This window comes from Mustela lutreola, chromosome 16, assembly GCF_030435805.1.
Source record: "Mustela lutreola isolate mMusLut2 chromosome 16, mMusLut2.pri, whole genome shotgun sequence".
Lineage (NCBI taxonomy): Eukaryota > Metazoa > Chordata > Mammalia > Carnivora > Mustelidae > Mustela > Mustela lutreola.
In genome coordinates, this window is record NC_081305.1 from 41,608,637 (window position 1) to 41,634,080 (window position 25,444).

Sequence of the window (25,444 nt, forward strand, 5' to 3'; positions counted from 1 at the left end):
GGTCCTGGGATGGAGCCCTGCATCAGGCTATCTTCCCAGCAGGGAGCTTGCTTCCCTATCTCTCTCTCTGCCTGCCTCTCTGCCTACTTGTGATCTCTGTCTGTCAAATAAATAAATAAAATCTTTTAAAAAAGATAATTTGGGAAGTTTGAACATGTACTTGGTCTTGATTGATTGGGATTTGCTTCAGAACATTCCAGGGGTGCCTGGGTGGTTCACTGGGTTAAAGCCTCTGCCTTTGGCTCAGGTCATGATCCCAGGGTCCTGGGATCGAACCCCAAATCGGGCTCTCTGCTCAACAGGGAGCCTGCTTCCCCCTCTCTCTCTGCCTGCCTCTCTGCCTACTTATGATCTCTGTCAAATAAATAAATAAAATCTGAAAAAAAAAAATTCCAGCAATAAAAGTGGTGTTGGGGAGAAGAGTAAAAAAAGACATGGCAAATGTTAGTGGTTATTGAAGCTTTTTGATTGGTATATGAGAGTTTGTTATACTCCTTTTGTGTTTGGATATTTTCCAAGTTTAAAAAAAAGGAGCAAGAAACTTTTTTAGGAGGAGTGTATCAGGAATACCCCGTAAATGATTCTGTCCCGTGGAGGATTTATGCATATAAAGTGGTCTTGTAACAGAACTCGGAGTGTTTAGGAAGACTCTTCTGTTTTCTGTCTCCTCACAGAATAGTCCACTTCTGGCACTTCTGATCACCAAATGTGTGATGTGGGGTAAGGGTGGTTCTCATGCCAGGCAGTTCTGGGTCTGTTTTGACACTGTTTCCCTAAAGCTAGGATCAGACCCCACAGTTGAAGGGCTCAGTCCCAAAGGAGTGTCCTCCTCCCCTTTAGACACCAATTTCAAGGCCAGGGTGTTTATTACCCATGCTTCATACCGGCTGGCTGTAAAGCAGAGTATCTCATGACCCCCACCATGGGTTCCCTTAATTTGCTAGAGCAGCTCACAGAACTCAGAAAAACACTTTACTTACTGAATTATAAAACGATATAACTCAGGAACAGCCAGGTAAAAGAGATGGGTAGGGCAAGGTATATGGGAAGGGGCAGCAGCTTCTGTGCCTTCTAGATACACGGCTGTCCTCGCACCTCCACGTGCTCACCCACTCAGAAGCCCTCTGACCCTCCTTTGGGCTTTCTTTCTTTTTTTTTTTTTTTTTAAAGATTTTATTTATTTATTTGACAGAGAAATCACAAGTAGATGGAGAGGCAGACAGAGAGAGAGAGAGGGAAGCAGGCTTCCTGCGGAGCAGGGAGCCCGATGCGGGGCTCGATCCCAGGACCCTGAGATCATGACCCGAGCCGAAGGCAGCAGCCCAAACCACTGAGCCACCCAGGCGCCCCATCCTTTGGGCTTTCTCAAGGCTTCATTCCATGGCTGGGATTGATTCGATTGTTGGCCATTGGTGAATGATTGGACCTCTAACCCCTCGCGTTCCCAAAGTGGTGGGCCTGAAAGTTCTAAATCTCTAATCAGTGGTTGGGTCCCCTGACAACTAGCGGCCCTTCTTAGGGGCTTTTCTCAAAAGTCACCTAATTGACATAAACTCAGGTCTGGTTTAGAGAGGCTTGTTATGAATAACAAAACACATTTTATTGCTCTTTTTTTTTTTTTTTTTAAAGATTTTATTTATTCGACAGAGAGAGACACAGTGAGAAGGAGCACAAGCAGGGGGAGTGGGAGAGGGAGAAGCAGGCTTCCTGCCCAGCAGGGAGCCTGATGTTGGGGCTCAGTGCCAGGGCTCAATGCCAGGGCTCGATGCGGGGCTCGATCCCAGGACCCTGGAATCAGGGCCGGAGCCAAAGGCAGATGCTTAACCAGTGAACCACTCAGGCGCCCCACACTTTATCTCTCTTATCACACGGAAAATTCCAAGGGTTTTAGGAGCTCTGTGCCAGGAACCTTGGAAGAAGACCGAAATAGGTATTTCTTGCTGTAAATCACAATATCACAGGAAGTATTATTGAGGAAGTTGTAGTGATGAAAAGAAAAGCAGGTATAGTTCAGAAAAATGAAGAAAATAAAAGAGAATCTAGGAAGAAAATGAGAAAAGAAAACCCACCCTATCCCCCGGGCAGGACCCCAGCAAGCAGGTAGGAGTGCTCCTAATTTTGGTAACTGAAATGACGTTACTTTCCTTTAGGAGGAGAAGACTTAAAATTTCATATTTGCTAAGAAGATTTGAGTGGCCATAAGGGAAATACTAGGTTTGGTAGGTTAATTAGAAGGAGACAGAAACAAAAGAGTTCATGGAGTGTAATTTTACACAGAACTAGGTTTCCTGAATTATTCTTTACTCTAAATGTTTATGGTTACTGGTCAGCTTGTGAGATCTCACAGGATTAGATAATAGCCCGTTTTGGCAGCCTCCCTTGTCTTTACAAATAAAGATTCTGAATGTGTGTTAAATGACATTTGCCTGCAATACTGGGACCAGCCTAGATAGGGCTTGTGTCTTCTGTCCCTCCACTGCCTCAGGCCCGTGCGCTCACTTGTGTCCATTCCTCTGTGAGACTGCATTTCCTGGCCCTCCAGCTAATGCTGACATACCCAGAGCCAGAAAAGTAGAAAGAGCCTGATGTGAAGGAACCCCCGTGAGTTCCTGCTCACTGCAGGACCCCTCCTGAGGGCTCACAAGCCCCTAGAAAAGGCCTCAGTCCCTTGGTTGGCTTTCCTCTTCACCTCGCTGCTGCCACCCCGCTTCCTGGAGAAAATACCCAAGAGCTGGCTGCAAGCTGGCAGAATGAGTGAGGGCAGTCCAAAGTGCTCCAGGCTGGGGGCGCCGGGTAGCTCATAGTCTTAATGTGTTGATGCAGATAGCAGCAAATAGATACGTACACAGAAACATACAGGGAAATTACATCTTTTTATTCCCTTATGCATATCTCTAAACAGAATACCTATTCGTTACATACTGGCTCTTAGTTTGAAAGAATAAGGGTACAGGTATAACAAGTGTTATACCTGATTGTTCATTCATGAGTGTTTTGCTTACAGGAAAGCCTTGCGTGGTTTGTAGACTTCCTTTCTCCACAGTAGTTGTGATCTCCCCTATGCCTGTTGGTGTTGTCACCCTTAAGGTCATCTCAGGGTTTGCAGCTGGTGTCTGGGCTGGTGGCAGAAGAGCTGTCCAGGGAAAGAAAGCAGGAAGAGTTTGGGGGGAAAGAATCAGATGTCATTGGCTCAAAGATACTGGCACTTTTAATGCCCTCAGTCCTGTAGTCACCATGCTGTTCCTGGCTTGGCTTGGCTTTTTTTTTTTTTTTTTTTTAAAGATTTATTTATTTACTTATTTGAGAGATAGAAAGTGCATGTGAGCAGGGTTAAGAGGGAGAGAGAGCAAAACCTCAACCAGACTGCACTGAGCACAGAGCCCAACACAAGTCTTGATCCCAGGACCCCAAGATCATAATGACCTGAGCTGAAATCAAGAGTCGGACGCTCAACAGACTGAGCCACCCAGATGCCCCTTGACTTGGCACTTTTATGTGGAGGGTAGCAACTGCTTCTTCAGCAGATACATAGGAGGAATTGTCTACTGTACACCAGGCACTGAGAATACAACAGAGAGCAAAAGGGAGATCCTGCCTTCATCTAGCTTAGCCTCTAGGTGGGAAAATAGGCACAAAAAAACCCCAAAACAACAACAACAAAATACATGCAAAGGTAATGTCAGGTAGTGGGGTGTTGCTGTGAAGCAAAATGAAGGATAAGGGAAGAGAGAGAGGAAAGGATGGGACTCTTGAGCAAAGTCTATGAGAGCAACAGCTGTGTGAATTCCAGGAGGAAGAATGCTCCAGATAGAGTAGTAGTTCATTCGCCACTGGGTCAGGGTGGGCTATCCCTCAGAGGACACTTGGCAGTGTCTGGAAGTATTTTCAGTTGTCACAAAAATGATATCTCCCAGTTTTTTCCATGCTAGGGATAGGGTAAGAGGAGTCTTCCTCATTGAGAAGAACTTGACTGTTACCCCAGAGGGCTCAGAATGGTTTGAAGGAGCAGGTTTGAACTTGCATGCTAGGAAGTTAGAATTTTACTGACTCACTATATATTTGGAGGACAAATTTTTGCCATCTCTGAAGACCTCAGTTTCCCTTTCTGCTTCTTTTTGTTGTTGTTTTTAAGATTTTATTTATTTATTTGACAGACAGAGATCACAAGTAGGCAGAGAGGCAGACAGAGAGACAGAGGGAAGCAGGCTCCCCGCTGAGCAGAGAGCCCGATGTGGGGCTCCATCCCAGGACCCCGAGATCATGACCCAAGCCAAAGGCAGAGGCTCAACCCACTGAGCCACCCAGGCCCCCCTCCCTCTCTGCTTCTGACTAATATCCCAACCTTCCTATCCCACACACGTAAACCCATGGTGGGATGGTGTTCCTTGCAGGAAGTATAGAACAGTAGGTAACCAGACTCAGGCCCCAGCTCATGAAAGACATAAGTTTGCAGAAGCACAGAGCTCTTCGATATGTCTGATTTTCAATTCAGATTTATTTGAAGAAGGCAGAATCTTGGTATTTCTCTCCTCATAGCCCGTCGGGTTATATTTCAGTCCTGCAACGGAACAGAAGTGTGGCTGCTCAAAAGCTCCCCTCTGCTGCCCCATTCATGCTCTCCTGCAGCTCTTCGTCTCTCAGAAGTCACCCTAGGAGGAAAGGATTGCCTTCTTTTTGCTTTAACAAGAAAAACAGTAACAATTCGAAAATGTATTCCAAACAGTATGATCCGAGAGGCTGTGGTTGCTGCACCTCCCGCCAGTGCTGCTGGCATCTCTACAAGACCAGGGATGCTGCTGACAATGCACAGCCTCGAGCAGGAACCCCCCTCTCCCCCACCACAACAGTGACATCTCTGGCTCCAAATGTCGATAATGTTGATCCGGAGAAACCCTGAGGTGGTGGGAACTGGCTTGTGCCAAGATGTGAGGCAGGAGCTGTGCTCAGAATTTCTGAGGAACAGGAAGAAAGCAGGGTGGCCAGAGCTGAGAGGAGGATAGGAGATGTGTTCAGAGAACAGTCAGGGCCCAGATCTTGCAGGGTATTGTAGGACAGAACGAAGACTGTGGATTTTCCTCTGATCGCAGTGAAAAGCCACTGGACGATTTTGAGCAGGGGAGTGCAATAACCTGATTTCTGTTTTATAATAATCCGTTTCCTGTGTGGAAAGTGGACTCTAGGGGAGAGAGGAGATGCTGTTGGTTGGTTGCCTCCCAAAATCCAGTCTCCCCTTCTTCCTTAGCAACAGAACTTCAGGTTTGTTTCTGTTTTGTTTTGTTTTGTTTTCAGGCTTACTGTGCCCGGAAAAGGGAGTATACTCCCAGCCTTCCTTACATCCGGGGTCACTTGAGTAAGTTCTGGTCTGTGAAGATGTAACTAGAGGTTTGGGATGAGTCTTCTGCCCCAGTTTGCTGCTCTCTAGGATGCAGGCAGATGGCTGAAGGTCATTTAGCCCTTTGGACCTATGAGGTGGTGAAGAATGTCGGCCTGGCGAGAGGATGCAGAGCAGAAAGATGGGAACTGGGCTCCTTGTGGTACCCGGGAGTCCCCATCCCGGCTCTGGACGGCCAAACCCTAGGTTTATTTTTTACCTTAGAAAAAAGAAAGAAGTAAACACCAATCTTGCTTAAGCCACTGCATTTGTTGTTGTTGTGTATAGACAGACCTAATCCTAATTGAGTGGGACAGGAAGATCAGTTAAGAGGCTATTATAGTAATTAATCAGGGCAAGAGATGATTGTAGCTTGGAACAGAATGCTGGCAGAGGAGGTGACTGGAAGCGGTTGGACTTGTTTTTCAGTGAACGGCTCAGAGGCATTAGGTGTATTTACACTGGACTGCACCCCTCAGCGCCATCCATCTCCAGAACGTCCTCATCTTCCCAAACTGAAACCCTGCTCCTTTAAGCAGTACCCTCCATTCCACCCTCCTCCCAATCCCGGGAAACCTCCTTTTCTCTACCTTCTGTCTCTGTCAGTTCTCCTGTTCTCGGTACCTTGTATCGGTGGGACGTACAGTATTTGTCTTTCTGTGCTGGCTGCTCTCATTTACCTTTATGTCTTTAAGGCTCACCCATGCTGTAGTAAGTGTCAGCGCTTCCCTCCTTTTTAAGGCTGATTGATATTCTAGCTGTTTCATTTGAACATAGCACTGTGGGACACTGTGAGTGCATGAGAGAGAGAAAGAGGGGTCGACGATGACTCTGGGGTTTACCACATGAGCAGCTGGATCTCTGGTCACGCTCTTTACTGAAATGGGGCAAGAGTAGGTTGGAATAATAGGTCTGCAGTGCCTGTTAGATCTCCCAGGGACAGTGTCAAGTAGATAGTTGGATATACAGATTTGGAGTTCAAGGCTGAGGTCCAGACAGGAGATAGGAACTTGAGAACAGTTGAGTCAATAGATGGTATTTGAAGCTGTAAAACCAAACCAGGTCATCAAGGGAGTGAATATAACTAGGGAACCAAAGGGAGAATGGAAGGACGAGTGAGCCCTGGGGCACTCCAGATTAAGAAGGAAGAGATGACCTGGGAGCAACTGGAGAGTGAGGTAGAGACAGAGCAAGTGCAGTGTCTTGGAAGCCCAGAGAAGCAGGTGTTTCAGGAAGGGGGAAGGGGCCCCTGTCTCAGATGCTGCTGGGAGGAGGTGGAAGACCCCCTTCCCTGCCTCAGCCCAAGACTTGCCACAGTCCTCATGAGTAGGAATACCACATGCATGACAGAGCCTGTCAGTCACACGGGCATGGTGAAGCCCAGCTCAGTGAAGCACAGGGGAGGCCTGGCCTGCCACATCACCTGGGATGCAGAGGCCTTCTGCTCAGTGTTGTACTGTGAAGATGATATTGATGGGGGGCGCCTGGGTGGCTCAGTGGGTTAAAGCCTCTGCCTTCGGCTCAGGTCATGATCCCAGAGTCCTGGGATCGAGCCCTGCATCGGACTCTCTGCTCGGCAGGGAGCCTGCTTCCACCTCTCTCTCTGCCTGCCTCTGCCTACTTGTGATCTCTCTCTCTCTCTCTGTCAAATAAATAAATAAAATATTAAAAAAATATATATATATATTAAAAAAACATGATATTGATGGAGTGGATTTCCGCTTGTAAGTTCCCCATTTGTCTTTTTAATCATTTCTTCCATTGAGATAGGGTGGTGGTTGTTGTGTTTTTTTTAAAAATATTTATTTATTTGAGAGAGAGAGAGACAGCATGAGCAAGGGGGGCAGAGGGAGGAGGAGAGAAAATCTCAAGCAGACTCCACACTGAGCGCAGAGCTGACCCGGGACCCCAAAATCCTGACCTGAGCTGAAACCAAGAGTCAGATCCTTAATCGACTGAGCCCCCCAGGTGCCCCCAGTTGAGATAGTTTACTATTTTCTTCTTAAGTCAGTGCCTTAACCACTTAGATGTCCCAGTGATAATATTTTCTTCATGATTGAAATGACAACTTTTTTTCTTAAAGATTTTATTTATTTATTTGATGGGGGAGGGAGTGTGTGTACAAGCATGGAGAGCGGCAGGCAGAGGGAGAAACAGGCTTCCTGCTGAGTAGGGAGCCCGATGTGGGACTCGATCCCAGGACCCTGGGACCTGACCTGAGCTAAAGTCAGATGCTTAACCACCCAGGCACCCTGAAATATTAACTTTTAAAGAAAAATACACTCCTATCAACAAAAAGAATTTTCTGAATTCTGATAGGCTCCCAGGCCATAAGCTTGTCTGGGTAACTTAAATATATTTTATCTCTGCCTGTAGAAATCCATAATATTACTTTGCTTTACTTATGGAGGAAACTTGCATTTTCAATGGGAAAAATTACTGGAAGAGCAGTCCTTTTGTTTACCATAATTAATGTGGACTTAGTTACCTTGAGTAGCCTTTCATGTTTTCATGTCCTGAGTGACATTTTATAATTATCCTTATTAGTTATGTTAAGATTTATAGCAATGTACGGTGCCTGGATATAGCAGTGTACAGTTGGTTAAGCAACTGCCTTCGGCTCAGGTCATGATCCTAGAGTCCCAGGACTGAGTCCTGCATCAGACTCCTTGCTTAGCAGGGAGTCTGCTTCTCCCTCTGACCCTCCCCCTTCTCATGCTTTCTCTTTCTCTCTCTCTCTCTCTCAAATAAATAAATAAAATCTTAAAAAAAAAAATTATAGCTATGTAGCTAAAATACAAAACTTCCTATGTGTGTTGGCATCGTATTAAATTGTTGATATATTTTCTTTTGGAAAGCAGGCTATAAAAGAGAGTATATAAATATAATCTCGTTTTTGCAAAAAAAAAATCCATCTATAGGTATAAATGTAGGCTGTAGAGGAAACACGTAATCAGTGGTTATATCTATTTAGTGATATTTAGTAGATTTTTATTTAACTGATTTTTCCCCCCTAATTTGTTTGCAGTGATTATGTATTACTATTGTAAAAGATTTTGTGCACCAGAGTGCTCAGCCCATGAAGTAGGAGTTCTGAAACTGTCTCTGTTGATATTTTCACCAGCAGGCAAGGGCAGCATGTCCAGAAGCAGAATATATATAATCTTGTGTGAATAATTAGCATTTGGTGTTGGTTCGGCCACTCTTGGGCACACATTAGCTTTTCTTCCCTTTCTTTGTTTTCTCCTATACGTAGCATGGCAGCTTGCTCTAGGTTAGTATTGACTGCAAAGAGATCTTTGTTGTTTTGTTAATTGCCTGTTTTAAAATTTTTAAATATTTTAACACTCAACTGTAATTGGTTTTAGGTCAGACTATACATAGTTTCAGTGTTTGTTTTTTACATTTTTATACTGTAATCTAATCTTTGCAGAGCACTTTCCATAGCCTGGCCATGGTCCGCTGCATTCTCTATTTCTCTGGAGACGCATTTAGTTCTCTATATCACATTCTGCTCTATTGGTTAGATCATTATGTAATAACTCTGGAATTATCATATGAACAAAGGAGCAAGGTTGAGGATACTTGGAACCAACTGTTGTGTTTAAGGTAAAAGTAAATATTGCAGAGAAAGAAATGATTGAATGACTTTGGAATTTCTAATAAAAACGGCCAATCCAGATCGACTCCATTTCATTTACTCTAGACTTTTAAACTGATCAGAAATAAATGTTAGATTTCCTGGAAATGTTTGACAGGGGAGTGTTTGTGACAGTTTTATTTGTTCTTCACTCCGGGGATGTGAGAGAGACAGATTGTTAAGTGAGGTTGAGTAGGAAATGAACTGGATAAGACACTGTGTGTTTTAATGTGAAAATCACAAGGCATGTTGGGAGATGGAGTAGATTTGGGTATTCCATCATCCCAACACAGGCATGTGTTCAGGGCTGAGTCAGGCCTTGCTTGGCCTTGAACAGCCATAACTAAAACCAAATTTTGAAATATGTCTAGGAAGGTAGAGTTCCATTGATCCTCAGCATCAGTGGGGGCGTAGAAAGCATGGTCTTTTGGGATTCAAAATTAGTGTTACCTTAAACTAAAATCTGTTTTAATTAGTAAAATGTAAACAACACCAAAAAGAAAAGGTTTTCTGATTCTGTCCATCAACACAACACCCTTAGCAGCAGATGTGATATGTGGACGTGGTTATGGGAACGTGAACTCCTACCCTTTCCTGCCGCCATCAGGGAGTTCCAGAAAACAAGATTTCCTTTTGGTAGATCCTTAAAGGCTGATTATATCCAGAATGCTCCATGGACATTGAGAAGCAAGAGGGTCAAGGTCACTGATGGTCTCTATTCAGGAATTGGACCTTTATGGGGAATTTAAGTCACATTGAAAGGTTTCTTTTAATGCAGAAGTCTGAAATTGGCCTAAAATTCCATCAACTTGGGATGCTTTGGATAGATTAATCTTTTTTTTTTTTTTTTATGTTTTATTTATTTAAGTAATCTCTGTGCCCAACCTGGGGCTCAAATTCATGACCCTGAGATCTAGAGTCTCATGCTTCTCTGACAGAGCCAGCCAGGCACCCCTAGATTAATCTTTTAAAAATGCAAATGTCGGGGCGCCTGGGTGGCTCAGTGGGTTAAGCCGCTGCCTTCAGCTCGGGTCATGATCTCAGAGTCCTGGGATCGAGTCCCACATCGGGCTCTCTGCTCAGCAGGGTGCCTGCTTCCTCCTCTCTCTCTGCCTGCCTCTCTGCCTACTTGTGATCTCTCTCTGTCAAATAAATAAATAAAATCTTTAAAAAATAAATAAATAAATAAATAAATAAATAAAAATGCAAATGTCAATTAACTCCACTTGCTTTATTCATAATTCTTAAATGAGACTGTGTGCTGAAAGACTGAACAGATGTTTTTGGACTTGGAATTCCTCAGTAGGCGGGAGAAGCTGCTCTTTCTCCCAAGCCCCTTGCACCCTCTCCCTGTTTCAAATTGCTGCTTCCAGCCAGTCTTAGCAGCTGCTCTCTGCTGTGGAATCATTAGCTTTTGAGATTCATGCCATTTAGGAGTGCCACAGGCTGTCCTGCTTGAAACTTTTGTCACAGTGCCTTTTCTACAGCCAGAGAAGACAGAGCCATGCCTCTCAGTCTCCGTTCCCATCCCGGGTCCTGACACCATGTGGGAGAAGTCAGGGCTCCTGCACAGGGCTCTTCCCCTCTTCTTAGGAGCCACCACTATTGTGGCTGCATCCTGGATCATATCCTAGGGAGACAGTGGCTTGGTGGTTAGGAATACAGCTTTTGGAGTTGAACATATCTGGCATCAGGTCTCTGCTCCACCTCTTATCACCTACATGGCATTGGAACAGGCTTCTTTCTTGAAGCTTCAGTGTTATCATCTGTAAAATGGGTACATTTCTCTTACCCACAGAGTTGCTTCCTTGCAAGTAAAGTGCTTGGTATGGGTTAAGCACTCAATACACGGAAGCTGCTGTTAGAGCTGCAGGTGTCTGTTTGCTGACGTTTTAAACTCCAGTGTCTCTGACCTCCCCACTCACCCATTTCCCCAATCCCACAGTCCAGGCAGTGGTCTCCATGCAAAGGACAAAATACCTGGCCACGGCCCTGAGGTCGCATGCTTTCGAATTCACAGCATTAGAGTCTGTATTTCCTTCCAGGTTCGTCAGGAAGCCCCAAGGACTGGCCCAGGTCTGATGGAGGCCGGTGGGATCTGTTACAGGAGGAAACCTGGACTGTGACAGGAGATGGGTAGAGGCAGGCTGGAGGTTGAGCTGTGTCCTCTCTCAAGAGAACACAGTGTTTATGCATCTCTTACTGTAAGCCTTTAGAGCAGAGCTCTATTTGATTAGCTTTTAGTGACTTGTTCACAACACAGATATTTTGTTGCAGCTGTAACTGGGACTGATGCTGCATCTATCCTGGGGAAGGGTGGGGAGAAGGGGCAGGGGAGAGATTGCTGAGCTCTGGTTCTCATCATTCCTTGTTTACAGGGAAGAAATTTAAATTAAATGACTCATCCAAGGTCAAACATGTAAAAATGGTGGAGACAACATATCAAATGTCTGCCTTTTAAACTGCTCTGCATCTTTACCCCCTTATCCCTGCAGCAACATCCTCCTTCTCCCACAAGAAACGCACCCCAGCCCTTTCCTGCCATCAGGCTTTTCCCAGAATTTTCCCTTTTAGAAGGGGGAAAAGTAGTTTCCTGTTCCCTTAGTCCTTCCCTCAGAGAGCTTTTTCCTTTCCGCATCGCCCCTTTGTTTTCCTTCTCCAGCAGCCCCCGACATACAATGTTGACTTAGCAGTTTGTTCCCCACCATTAGAAAGTGTGATTGAGGGATGTCTGGGTGGCTCAGTTGGTTCAGTCACTGCCTTCAGCTCGGGTCATGGTCCCAGGGTCCTGGGATCAAGTCCCGCATCGAGCTCCTTGCTCGGCGGGGAGCCTGCTTCTCTCTCTGCCTCTGCCTACCACTCTGCCTGCTTCTGCTCTCTCTCTCTCTGACAAGTAAATAAATAAATAAAATCTTAAAAAAAAAAAAAAAAAGAAAGAAAAGAAAAAAGAAAAGAAAGTGTGATTGAGCCTCCAACTCTTGATTTCAGCTCAGGTCATGATCTCAGGGTCCGGAGATCGAGTCCTGCATGGAGTCCTGCGTCCAACTCCGCACTCAGCGGGGAGTGTACTTCACTCCCTCTCCCTTAAATAAATAAATAAATAAATAAATAAATAAAAATCTTTTTAAAAAAACACAAAGACAGAAAGAAAGAAACCCTCATGAGGAAAAGGACTTGCTCACTATCTCTTTTGTAGTGTCCTTTGGCCTTTTGTTGTGCTTTGTACATACCCAGTATTTGTACACTACATACGTGTTGAACAAATGAATGTCTTGATTGTATTTGTCAGAAGCTGTAAGAACGTGACCCCACAGCACATGGTACCTGGTGTTTCCACTTCCTCCTCTTCCCACCTCCCCAGAGCCTGCCAAGAGGCTGAGGAAGGAAGAGGAGGAAGAGTTTGTGTCTGAGGAGTCCACTCCACTCCTCCCGTGTTTGCGCTGCGTGGGGCTTCAGGATACCCTCATTCCGGCCTAGGTCAGTTAAGGTTGAGTGTATCATGTGCCTGGTCTCGGTGCTGCCAGCCCACAGCTGTATCCAGCCGTGTCTAGCCTGTTGGAGGCAGTGGGGCACAGGGGCCAAGAGCATAGACACTTGAACCAAGTGACCACTCTGTTACAACCAGTTTGTGTTCCTTTAAAAAGTTTCATAACCTTTCTGTGCCTCGGTCTTACTGTCTGTAAAATGGGACTGACTTCATACCGTTGTTCTGAGGATGAAATGAGGTGCTCCTTGGTAGGTATGGTACATAGATGATGTACACATGAAGTGTTCCCTGAAGGCCAGCTGCTGCTACATACAATACGAAATATATGCTGTTCAGTCTGTTTCTGTCATGTGACTCTGGGTTGCTAGGATGCTTCCTCTGTGTCCCTTACCCTGCTCCAGCCGGCGTAGATCAGTCATGGGAAGGAGCTTTGAGGCAGGTATGAGTGGAAACCCAGGAGGTTTGGGTGGGAGTTCAGCCTCTAATTGTTCTCCATAGAGGGCTGATGGTTTGGTGTGAGATTTGTGTGAGTTTATTTGTTTTAGTCTGGCCCTGGTGACTTCCACAGGGGAGAATCAGAGTGAACAAATGTTACCACTGAAACTTGCCTGACTTTCTCCAGGAAGCAGAGCTCTGACCAGTGGCGATGGAAAAGGACAGCATCTAAAATGTGTGCTGGGAGGTGAGAAGGCCCAATTCAAGTCTTACTTTTAGGTGCTTCAGGGGACAGGGCTGGGCCAAAGCGTGGGCACTAGGATCAGATTTTAGTTCCTTGTAAAGGCTGTGGAAACAGTTCCCCATCCTTTCCCACCTCCCCAAGGCAGTGCACCAAGTGCTAGCAGCAAGCTGTGCTCCTACCAACTGAATAAATTGCAAACTCAATAAAGTAATTTCTTGACTAAGTAATCTACTGTATGAACCAATGAAATATTATAGAACCTCCATGGAAAATATGGTAAATGTTATGGAACATGATAAAAGATAGTTTTGTTATTATTGTCAAATTTAGTATGGACAACACAACTAAAATTTAAGAGAACTTGTCAGTAATCTGGAAGTTCTCTGCTCAAGTTGCTTTGCATGCGACAAGTTTTTACTCTCTTTGCTTAGCGGAAGTCTGCTTCTCCTTCTCCCTCTGTTGTCACTCCCCTTGCTTATGCTCTCTCTGTCTCTCTCTCTCTCTCTCTCTCCCCTCTGTCACATAAATAAATAAAATCTAAAAAAAAAAAAAAAAATCAGAGAATGGTTTTGGCCATTGCCAAGAGTGGCATTACACATTTGTATCTTAAAATATTAATTGTATATAGTATTTTTTGGCATATAAATTATTATAGTTATGGGGCGCCTGGGTGGCTCAGTGGGTTAAGCCGCTGCCTTCAGCTCAGGTCATGATCTCAGGGTCCTGGGATCGAGTCCCGCATCGGGCTCTCTGCTCAGCAGGGAGCCTGCTTCCTCCTCTCTCTCTCTCTCTCTGCCTGCCTCTCTGCCTACTTGTGATCTCTGTCTGTCAAATAAATAAATAATTAAAAAAATCTTTTAAAAAAATTATTATAGTTACATATTAACAGTATGTATTAGCATAGTATTATGTATGTAGTATTTTTTAAAAAAGATTTTATTGATTTACCTGAGCGAGAGAGAGCACAAGAGCAGGGAGGAACAGAGGGAGAGGGAGAAGCAGACTCAACTGAGCAAGGATTCCCGATGTGGGGCTCCATCCCAGGACCCCAGGATCATGAGCTGAGCCAAAGGCAGATGCTTAACTGACTGAACCACCCAGGCGCCCCTGTGTATAGTATCTGCTAATGGACAGCTCCATCAACCAACTAACTGCTGATAGGTATTAGGAGAGTGAATTTCGACTGTTGTGACAAATAGAGTCATCCAGTACGTTTTGTTGACTCCTAGAAGACTGTCAACTTTGTTTCTTTGTTTCCTAAGATTGGAATTATGACATACAGCTATGTTAATAACACTGTTACCAAAATAACTTGTATCTTTGGATTTCATTTCTAATAGAATTCTTATGGTCAAACTGACCTTTCAGATTTTCATTTGCATGGCTTTTATTGTGCCTTCTGAATTCTGTGTACACATAACTGGAACTGTGGGTTCTTCTCGTTCGTTAGGAGCCCAAAGACAACTAGGGTTAGGGTGAGCCAGAGTCCACCTGAGGGGAGTAGAGAACAGAAGTGTGGGTGGGGGGAGAGCAGTGGGAACTGGGAAGGCCCATTTGAAACTTGGGCTTTGCTATTGGGTTGCAACATTTTGGCTTGTAGACATGAGGCACCCAGGTGCAGACAGACATGAGAACAAACATCGTGCAGAAGCAGGCTGACTGTCGAACTTGCTGTGATTTCACATTTCTGGGTTCTGTTACCTCCTGCTCACACTGATGGTTAACAGGGTGCTGCACTGATGGCGGTGGCGACCGACACGCTAACCACCCCCCCGGCTCTCTTGTTTTCACAGGTGTTGGGGCGATGTTTCTTGACGGTGGTGCAGGTCCATTTCCAGTTTTTGACCCAGGCCTTACAGAAGGTCCAGCCCGTGGCTCATTCCTGCTTTGCCGAGGTGGTTGTGCCAGAGAAGAAGAACGGTGGCGGCAGCGGCTTATCTGGCGTGAGCCACACGCCCGAGTTGGAGGAAGCTGTGCGCTCCTGGCGGGGCGCTGCCGAGGTAACCCTGACTTGGGGGAGATGGGTGCCCTGTGTTCAAATAGAGGAGGCTTCAGACAACCTTTGCCAGTTGGTACCTAAAAGCAGTATTTCATTTAGAGGTGTTAGTTTTGAATGTTATCATTCCCTCTTTCCTTCATTTGATGGTGAATGCCTCTCGGTGCCGGGCGTGGGCCACGCACCGGGGTGACGGCTTCCTCTCCTAGCCTCCCAGAGGAAAGGCCTACAAAAACAGGGTGAAAGAGCTGTGATGGAGGAGTGCGGGGTGCAGGAGCCCAGAGAAAAGGCCCTGTCTCCAACCAGGAGCAATGCAGTAGAGCTTCAAGGAAGAGGGACCAGGGAAAAAAGGCTGGAGCCTCAGTCTGGAAAGACGGGCCAGAGCTGGCTGCAAGGGTCCGTGCTTGGCCAGGCAGCCAGGTGGGGTGTGGGCAGTGACAGTGCATTTCTTGTAGGCACTTTAATACTCTTTGGTATCCAGAGATGTCCTGCCCTGTTTCTCTGCTCTTTTCACAGCCAACTTCTTGGAAGAATTGTCCACCACACCTTTGAGTTGTTCTAAAAAAGATTATTATGAAACACTTCAAGCATTTAGGAAATGTCCCATTTACCCTCTGTCTTCCTTTTAGTGAATCTTTTAGTGAATCTTAACTCTTTACCAGTTGCTGCTTCGTGCCTTTTGTTTACTTACTTACTCACTTACTTATTTTTAAGTAAGCTCCGTGCCCAATGTGGGGCTTGACCTCACAACCCTGAGATTAAGAGTCATGTGCTCTACCGAGTCAAACAGGTGCCCCTTTCATGCCTGTTATTTTTAACAGAAAAAAAATATTATTTACAAATGCAGCTGAATTCCCTTTGTACCTTTTTACTGTCTTACTCACATCCCTTCCTTTGTAGTGATAGCCTCTTTTGAATTAGGAGTTTGTGAGTCCTGTGTATATTTATGTATTTTTACTCTGAATGCATGTATCTGTGGAGGACATCAGTAATTATTTTGCACAGTACAAAACTGTATATAAATAGCATCATTAAGTTCACTGAAATCCGGCTTCCATTCCTGCACAAGAACAGGCATTCTCTTCTCAGGGTCACTGGGGCCTTCAGTGTGGCCAAATCCAGGGAACCGTCTGACTCCATCCAACCCTCACGACAACATGGGCCCTTGGAGACCCTCTTTTCCTGTGGCATCCCTGAACCCGGCATTAACCTCCTGGGTCATTCTCTCTGTCTAGTTCACTAGCTTCCCCTCTTCAACACAACTTATGAATGTCAGTTTCTCAAGGCTAAGTTCTGGGCCCCCTTCCTCCTATAGGAGGAACCCTTTTTAAGTCCTAGCCTTGGACTTAAAAAACTGCCTGTGTGCTGGGGGCCCTCAAATACATGTGACCAGTCCACTTCTGGTCACTGGAATACAGGAACTCCAGGCCCCTGTGTTCAGCTGTTGCTTACCTCAGGTATCCTTATGGCTCAGTCTTAGCTTTCCCCACACCTCTGGTGCTCCCCAGATTTTCCCCATGCTAGCAAGTGCTGCCATCCCACACTGGGTCCTTCATGCCAAAAAACTTGAGACTTACCTTCCTGTCTTTGCATCATATCTGCATCTAATCCATAAGCCCTGAAGGTCCCACCTGCAACGTTTTATCCCAGATCTGTCCCTTTCTGTCACTCCTCTCATTTAGGGAATCACTACTCTTCCATGACACCTGCAGTAAATGAACTTCCTTCTCTCCTCCCTGTCTTATCATCCTTCATCACTCTCTATTTAAAAGTGGATGGTGTTGGGGCACCTGGGTGGCTCAGTTGGTTAAAGCCTCTGCCTTCGGCTCTGGTCATGATCTCAGGGTCCTGGGATCGAACCCCACATCGGGCTCTCTGCTCAGTGGGGAGCCTGCTTCCTCCTCATTCTTAGCCTGCCTCTCTGCCTACTTGTGATCTCTGTCTGTCGAATAAATAAATAAAATCTTTTTTAAAAAAAGTATTAAAAAAAAAATGGATGGTGTTGCTATTTCCTTAGGGTAAAGTATCGACCCTTCACCTTGACCTGCCTCGTCCCACAGTCTGGTTCCTGCCTTGCTCAGTAGCCTTATCTGTGGCCACTGTCCCCCTTGCTCACTGGATTCTGGTTTCTTCGCTGACATGTCTGCTTATCCATCCCACACTTCTGCTGACCGCCTCCTCCTCTGTGAACTCATAACTGAAATGCTGATGTCTCAGTGTCTGGGGTTTTTCTCCATTTTAAATGTCTTACATGTTTTAGTTTGGCCCATGAGGCTATCAGCTCCAGGATGGTAGGCACCAGGCTGTGGGCTTGACTGCCTATCCAGTGACACCCAACACAGAACCTCGCGGGTTAAATAGTTGAGTGAAAGAGTCTTAGAAAGGAAATCAGATGGTTTTAAACTGTGGACTCTTAGGGTTCAGGAACTGGATGGAATGGTAGTCATGGGTCATTTGTGGAGCTTTGGGAACTTTATAGCATTATAGCTGCTAATTACCTTACTGCAATTTTGGTAAATATTACAACTCCTATACCAGAAGAACAAAAGAAGAACAAAAATTGCTGTTAAAAAATGTCATTTGTTACACATATATTGTTGCAACAAAAATGGACATGGAAAAATTGAAGGACAGTTCATTCTGAATTCTTCCTCCCATCTAAGAAATTAAATACATTTTTTTCTGTACTCTCTGGTCCTGACCCACATGGATAGGTAACTTACATTTCATCACAGCAAGACATTGATTCATTTTTTTTCTTGTTTTCTTGTTTCTCTGTCTTGATTATGTACTCTTCATAGACATTGAATGACCAAACAATACGTTTTTAATTTTTTGGTGCAGATTTGAAAATACTATTTTTCCTTTAACATTCTAATGTACCTTTTTTCCCTGTCCTGTGTTGGCATGACTTTTTACTTTGGTGTAGAGGAGCACCTAACCTTACATGTTCTTTTTTATTATTATTATTCTGGAAAATCCAAGTGCCAATATTCTAGCCTCTCTGTATTTTAAAGCAGAGAAATAAAAAAATGTGACATTTTGACATACAAAACAAAATTAATAGCAGATGGGTGTGTCTTCTTTCCAGGGTTTCTTAAGTCAAGTGGTGCGCTCTCTCTCTCTCTCTTTTTAAGATTTTATTTATTTATTTGACACAGAGAGAGAGAGAGATCACAAGTAGGCAGAGAGGCAGGCAGATCATGACCCAAGCCGAAGGTAGAGGCTTAGCCCACTGAGCAACCCAGGTGCCCTGCTTTGCTCTCACTTCAAGATGCTTGATTTTGTCTTCCTAAATTTCTGGCTTCTCACCTGGTAATACAGACAATCCAGAATGTCTGGTGTACCTCTCACGCTTAGAGAGTTTCTCACTGTAACTTAGTTGTGTTTGATTTTTTTGTTTCTTGTTCTCTAAATATTGCTCATGCCTTTCACATTCTCTGTCACCTACCAGCCACTGTTTCTTGTTGCAGGCGACATCCAGACTGAGGGAAAGAGGCTGTGATGGCCGCCTGGCAGGCATCGAGGTTCAGCAGCTCTTCTGTTCTCAGAGCGCGCCGATTCCTGAGCACCAGCTCAAAGAACTGAACGTGAAGATCGACAGTGCTTTGCAGGTCAGTGTTTTACAACTGGCACGTAGTTATCCGAGGGCAGGAACAGGGGAGGGAGTTCAAGTTGGGATGTTGAGCCAATTGGAAAGAATAGTAAGATGGTAGTTGGCCCGAAGCCTTTTAATTAACTATAGAACTTTTATATTTCTGTTGTCACTGGACGTTGTCATTTTATAATCTGCTGTATAATCTTCATTCTTCACAAAACAATTTCTTTGCAGGCTTATAAAATAGCTCTGGAAAGTTTAGGCCACTGTGAATATGCAATGAAAGCTGGTTTCCACCTGAATCCAAAGGCAATTGAAGCCAGTTTACAGGTATGTTTTCCTCTCTGGTTGCTCTAGGGAGCTGTGGGGTGGCAGACCTGCCACCCCAAGTGAGCCTGGTATCTGGGGCTGGTGTGCCGTGGGTGACCTCTCCTCTCCTCCCCTCTCTCCAAACCTCTCACAGGGCTGCTGCAGCGAGGCTGAGGCACAGCAGACAGGGCGGCGGCAGACCCCCCCCCAGCCCATGCAGTGTGAGCTTCCCACTGTCCCCGTGCAGATAGGATCACACTTCCTGAAGGGCGTCTCCTTCAACGAATCGGCTGCTGACAACCTGAAACTTAAGACGGTAGCTTTCCATGGGGTTTCAGCAACTGGGTGTGAACGTGGAAACAGTTCTTCAGGGGCTTTTAAAAAATAGATACTAAAAAACAAAACTGAAGTCAAGGCAGAAGGTATTAGTAAATTGGTGTCTAAAAGCAGACTGTGGTGACTTACCTTAATGAGACATTTGCTGGGTTTTATTCATAGTTGGGTTAAATGTTTAACATAAAGTGTTTTGAAAGTACATTATAAAATACTGTTTATGATTGAATGTTTTAGTGGACTTCTGCAAATTAAATAAGAAGTCTTGTCATACTACTGTAGTGACTATGACTGTTCGTGGGCCATCCTGTGTGCTGGGCATGGCACCAAGGGTTCATGTGCGCAGTCTTGTTTAAAGCTCACCCTGAGGTGGGCGCTGCTCTGTTCTGTTCAACAGCTAGAGGAACTAAGGCCGAGCTCACACAGCCAGAAAGGAGGAGACTGGAATTTGAGGTTATACAGTCTGTTTCCAGAGCCTGCATACCTGACCACTTGGTCATCCAAAATAAAGTTGAGGTTTTCATTGGTATTTATTTTTACCAGATGATTTTGTCTCCTTATTTAGAGGGATTCAGAATTTCCAAATTTCTCACCAATTTGCATCAGCAAATGGCTATATGATGCTGTATTTTGTGCTAGTATAGAAATCACATGCACATATTAATGCACGTGTATCCATATTCTCTGAGGGTATCTGATGACAATTGCTTGAGACATGAAAATGATGTGATGGGGGGTGCACTGAAACAAAGTGCATTTTTCTGGAGGACTGCTGTGTACCTGTCCATTCATTTCGACACATTTGAGAATCTTGCACAGCTTTATCTTGGGCAGTGAGCTCTTGTCTTCTCAATCCGTAGCATACGATGTTACAGCTGATCAAGGAGGCGGGCTGCTACAATGGAATCACACCCAGGGATGAGCTTCCTGTGACCGAAGTACTGAACCAGGTGTGCCCGTCCACATGGCGGGGCGCCTGCAAGACTGCCGTGCAGCTGCTCTTTGGCCAGGCTGGACTGGTGAGTGGTCAGTGTGGGATGCAGGGGAGAGAGAGCCAGGAGCTGTGTGTCCAGCATGGGGCACGTGGTGTGGGCACAGGTGTGTAAATACTGAATCATTTTGAAAGTTCACCAGTCCTGCAGGGTACAGACCACGTGGAGAAGGTAAAAGAACAGCAGCATTAAAAAGCCCTTTTGATTCCTTTTATAGATTGATGGTATGCATTTTCCAGGATCCTAGCTCCAAAATGATATTGTAGGTTTTCCTCATTTTAAAGAAAACAACATTCGTAATGATCTGACAGGGAGGGCCTCTTTACCTGGCTCACCTACCCTGGAGTGACAGTGGGGTCTCAAATGTGCCAGGCTTCTTCCTGTCTCAGGCATTTGCACTTGGCTGCTCCTTTTACCCAAGACTCCTCCTCTCTAGTCTTTATGTGACTTACTCTTTAGCTTCCTGATGTCAGCTCAAATACCACCTCCTCTGAGAAACCGCCATGGTGTAAGTCGTCCCCTGACCAGTCACTTTGTATCCCAGCTCTGTTTCTCTCCTTCTTGGCTATGAAGTAAGTTTAGTCCTTTCACCTTTGGAGAGAAGGGTAACTTCTGCCAGAGTTGGACCGGATCAGGAAATCAACATCTGAAATCACCATCTAGCTTTTTGTTTGGCATCTAAGACCCATATAACCTTACATACTTAATTCTACTTTCTAGAATTAAATGGCTACTTTTTGAAAAGATACAGCATTTTATTATTTTTTTAAAAGATTTTACTTATTTATTTATTTGACAGATAGAGATCACAAGTAGGCAGAGAAGCAGGCAGAGAGAGAGGGGGAAGCAGGCTCCCAGCTGAGCCGAGAGCTTCATCCCAGGGCCTTGAGATCATGACCTGAACCAAAGGCAGAGGCTTAACCCACTGAGCCACCGAGGCACCCCAAGATACAGCATTTTAGTCAGAGGTTAAAGCAGACTAATTCAAGATCAAGAAAGTTTAAGGAACTGTTTCTTACTTTAAAGATTTATTTTATTTTATTTTATTTGACAGAGAGAGATCACAGGTAGGTAGAGAGGCTGGCAGAGAGAGAGAGAGGGAAGCAGGCTCCCCGCTGAGCAGAGAGCCCGATGCGGGACTCGATCCCAGGACTCTGAGATCATGACCTGAGCCGAAGGCAGCGGCCCAACCCACTGAGCCACCCAGGCGCCCCTGTTTCTTACTTTAATTCCTACTTTATTCATGAATGGAGCCGTGGGGAGGATGCTGTCCTCTTGTTTCACGTGGGTGAGGGCTCAGGTATCCTAGCTCAGGGGTGCGCTGCCTTGGATAGGGCCAGGTGACTTATGCTTCCTTTAGGTTCTAGTTCTTACTACAGGAACCCCTAAGAGAAGGAATAAGGAGTAAGCAGGAGATCCCCCTGCTGAAGTATGTCAGAGCCTACTGCCTCTAGGAAATTGATCCATACTCCCAGAGGTCATTTTAGCTGAAACTAGTTGAACCATGGCATAAGTTCTCCAAAAAGGAGTGAGTAAAGTAAGGCAGAAGGACACAGACTGTTCTGGGAAAACACTGTAGGTTAAAAAAAAAAAAAAAAATTCCCATGTTATTGCGAGAGCAGAAACTTCTTCCAGTTCCTTACTCCTTGCTCCCAGGGCACCTTTGTGTGTGACTGACAAAGAACCTTTAGATTATGGCTCTGCAGATGGGCGGAGAGAGGAAACACCTGCCTGGTCTAACAATGGCTATTACTTGGACAGGAAGTCTTTTCCAAAGGACATTGCAGACCAGCTCTGGGAATTCTGTTTGCAGCAGTGGAAATCAGCTCCATTAGAGGCTGAATTTGGAATCAAAATAAGCAGCTTTGCATGACTTTGGCAATATAGCAGATTTATTTATATATTTTTAAGTAATCTCTATACTCAATGTGGGGCTTGAACTCATGACCCTGAGATCAAGAGTTAGATGCTCCACCGACTAAGCCAGCCAGGTGCCCCATAAAAGATTTATTTTTAAAGTGCTTTATGCTTATTTTCTTAAATTCTTTTAGTTATTTGAAAATATATTCATCATTTTGTCAAAATCTCTACCTAGGCTACTACATCATCTGTGTAATGTTAAAGACTCTATTCCAAATAAGAAGAAATCATTGGGGTATCTGGTTGGCTCGGTCAGTTGAGCCTCTGACTCTTGATTTTGCCTCAAGTCATGATCTCAGGGTTGTGAGATACAGCCCCACGTTAGGCTCCATCCTGGGTATGGAGCCTGTTTGGGCTTCTCTGTTTCTCTCTGTCCCTCATTACCTACGCCCTGCTCATGCATTCTCTTTTTCTCTCTCTCTTTAAAAAAAAAAGGGGGGGGCAAGAAAAGAACAGAAGAAATCAGTGAAAGAAGAATCTTTACCTTTCTTTTTATTTTTTTATTTTTTTAAAGATTTTATTTATTTATTTGACAGAGAGATCACAAGCAGGCAGAGAGGCAGGCAGGGAGAGAGGGGAAAGCAGGCTCCCTGGAGCAGAGAGCCCGATGCGGGGCTCAATCCCAGGACCCTGGAATCATGACCTGAGCCGAAGGTAGAGGCTTTAACCCACTGAGCCACCCAGGTGCCCCTCATCTTTACCTTTCTGAACTAATTCTGTTTTTATTGATGGCTGAGAATAAAATGATCCATTAAAAAAGCTTCATCCACTTCTAGCTTGTATTCAGTCATTATAAATGGACTTTTCTGAAGCTGTGGTTAGATTTTTAATGATGGTTTTACTTCTTTCAAGTGCATAAAGTGAAAAAAAAAACCTAAAATAAAGGAAACAAAATAATTCCTAATTAACATATTTATGGTTTGGAAAAAGTACTGAAAGTCCTTACAAAGTTCAGTACATCCTACACCCAGAATTTGGTTTCTGCTCATTGAAGTATAACTGTCTTCAGTCATCTTTATTACTTGTGTTTGTCTTCCTGAGGCTCTGGAGTGGCCTCTGCATGACCGCCTTGCCAGAGTCACTCACATCAGTAGGTTCATGTATTAGATTTGTTTGTGATCCGTTTGCCTCTCGGAAAGCTGATTGTTGTTTTTTTCTTTCTCTTTCTTAGGTGGTAGTTGACACAGCACAGATTGAAAATAAAGAAGCATATGCCCCCCAGATCAGCTTAGAGGGCTCCAGAATTGTGGTTCAAGTCCCGTCCACATGGTAACGTGACTCTTCTATTAACACAAGCCTAGGCTCTGATTGAAGTGTACACATCTTTGAAAAGATTGTTTTGTTTTGGACAAGCCCCATGTTAGGTGGCATGTCAGGTCTTGCTACTTGGGCGGGTACACGGGGAGTGGTTATCGGTCCATGAGAAGGAAGTCAAGATGTCTGAAAAATAGTCTTTTTGACCAATAATATAAGTAATATGTACTCATGGTTCATAATGACCAAAATTATTTTCTCTTTATTACCGGGTCCACAGCTTTTGAACAGAGTACCTCATTTTCCTTAAGTCACCAGTATTTCTCTAAAGCTGAGCATAGAACATAGAATCCCTTCTCCTCCTTTGTTCCAGTAACAACCCTGATGATCTTGAGCTCGTGCCATTAGAAGTGTGGGGACAGACTGAGCCATTTTTATTTTTTATTATTTAATTACATTTATAAATTTACAATAGATAAAGTATTCTTCTTGGTTCATTTTATTATTTATTTTTTAAAGATTTTATTTATTTATTTGACAGACAGAGATGACGAGTGGTCAGAGAGGCAGGCAGAGAGAGAAAGAGGAGGAAGCAGGCTCCCCACTGAGCAGAAATCGAGATTCGGGGCTCGATCCCAGGACCCTGTGATCATGACCTGAGCCGAAAGCAGAGGCTTTAACCCCCTGAGCCACCCAGGTGCCCCTCTTCTTAGTTTATTAAAACAGAAGCTCCTACAAAGGAGTAAGAAAATGGGCAAGGTGCATGAATAGGTAGCCAAAAAATAACGTAAACAGCACAGCTGTCAACAAATAGATGAAGAAAATGTGTAACCTCACCTGATAAGATGAGTAAAGAAACAATATGATGTCATTTTGCCTAGATGTTGTTAAATTGTTTTAGAATAATAAATAATTTTTTAAAAAAATAAATAAAAATATAAAGGTTTTGGCCAGACTGTGCAAAAACAGGCACAGGAGGTGGATAAATCACACGGCCTTTCTGGAGGGCAGTTCAGTGTATCAGAAGCCTAAAATAAGAAATCTGACCTCAGGAGTTCTACAGTTCTGCCTCTGGGGATTTATCCTTGTGATGTGCATAGATCCAGCTAACAGAACAGCATCATAACTTTATTAATAAATAGCAAAAACTGAACTGTTGAAAGTGTTGGAAGACTTCTGTTATTAAGATTATGATATGAGGGGCGCCTGGGTGGCTCAGAGGGTTAAGCCTCTGCCTTCAGCTCAGGTCATGGTCTCAGGGTCCTGGGATCAAGTCCTGCATCGGGCTCTCTGCTCAGCGGGGAGCCTGCTTCCCCCCACCACCCCCATCTCTGCCTGCCTCTCTGCCTACTTGTGATCTCTCTCTCTCTGTGTCAAATAAATAAATAAAATCTTTTGAAAAATTAAAAAAAAAAAAGATGACATGAATGAGTATTTAACCATATAGAAAAATTTTGAAACATTCTGGTAGGAAGAAAGAGAGGGAGTAAAGCATGATGGCAAGCTTGGTTCCTGTATGGACCAGGATGGTATCTGGGTCATACACTGGAGTTTTGTTTTTTTGTTTTTGTTTAAAGATTTTATTTATTTATTTGACAGGCAGAGACCACAAGTAGGCAGAGAGGCAGGCAGAGAGAGAGAAGGAAGCAGACTCCCCACTGAGCAGAGACCCCAATGCGGGGCTCGATCCCAGGACCCCGGGATCATGACCTGAGCCAAAGGCAGAGGCTTTAACCTACTGAGCCACCCAGGCGCCTCACACTGGAGTTTTATTTAAACCATTTCTCCTTGAAATGTGAAGGTCCAGTGATAGACTCTGCCAAAGACTTAGGACTTGTTGATATATGAGGTGAGGGTGAGAAGTT

The 25,444-nt window shown here is 44.6% G+C and overlaps 1 protein-coding gene across 4 annotated transcripts in view; it reads left to right on the forward strand.

Moving 5' to 3' along the window:
• The window catches only part of GARRE1 (granule associated Rac and RHOG effector 1), an 81,971-nt gene that overhangs the window by 40,210 nt on the left and 16,317 nt on the right, over positions 1 to 25,444 (forward strand). For all 4 annotated transcript variants that reach the window (XM_059151975.1, XM_059151976.1, XM_059151977.1 and 1 more), the window contains 6 exons: positions 14,971 to 15,177; positions 18,647 to 18,787; positions 19,006 to 19,101; positions 19,235 to 19,396; positions 20,274 to 20,432; positions 23,497 to 23,594. In XM_059151975.1, the coding sequence (XP_059007958.1) occupies positions 14,971 to 15,177; positions 18,647 to 18,787; positions 19,006 to 19,101; positions 19,235 to 19,396; positions 20,274 to 20,432; positions 23,497 to 23,594 (863 nt within the window). The remainder of the gene's footprint in view (positions 1 to 14,970; positions 15,178 to 18,646; positions 18,788 to 19,005; positions 19,102 to 19,234; positions 19,397 to 20,273; positions 20,433 to 23,496; positions 23,595 to 25,444) is intronic.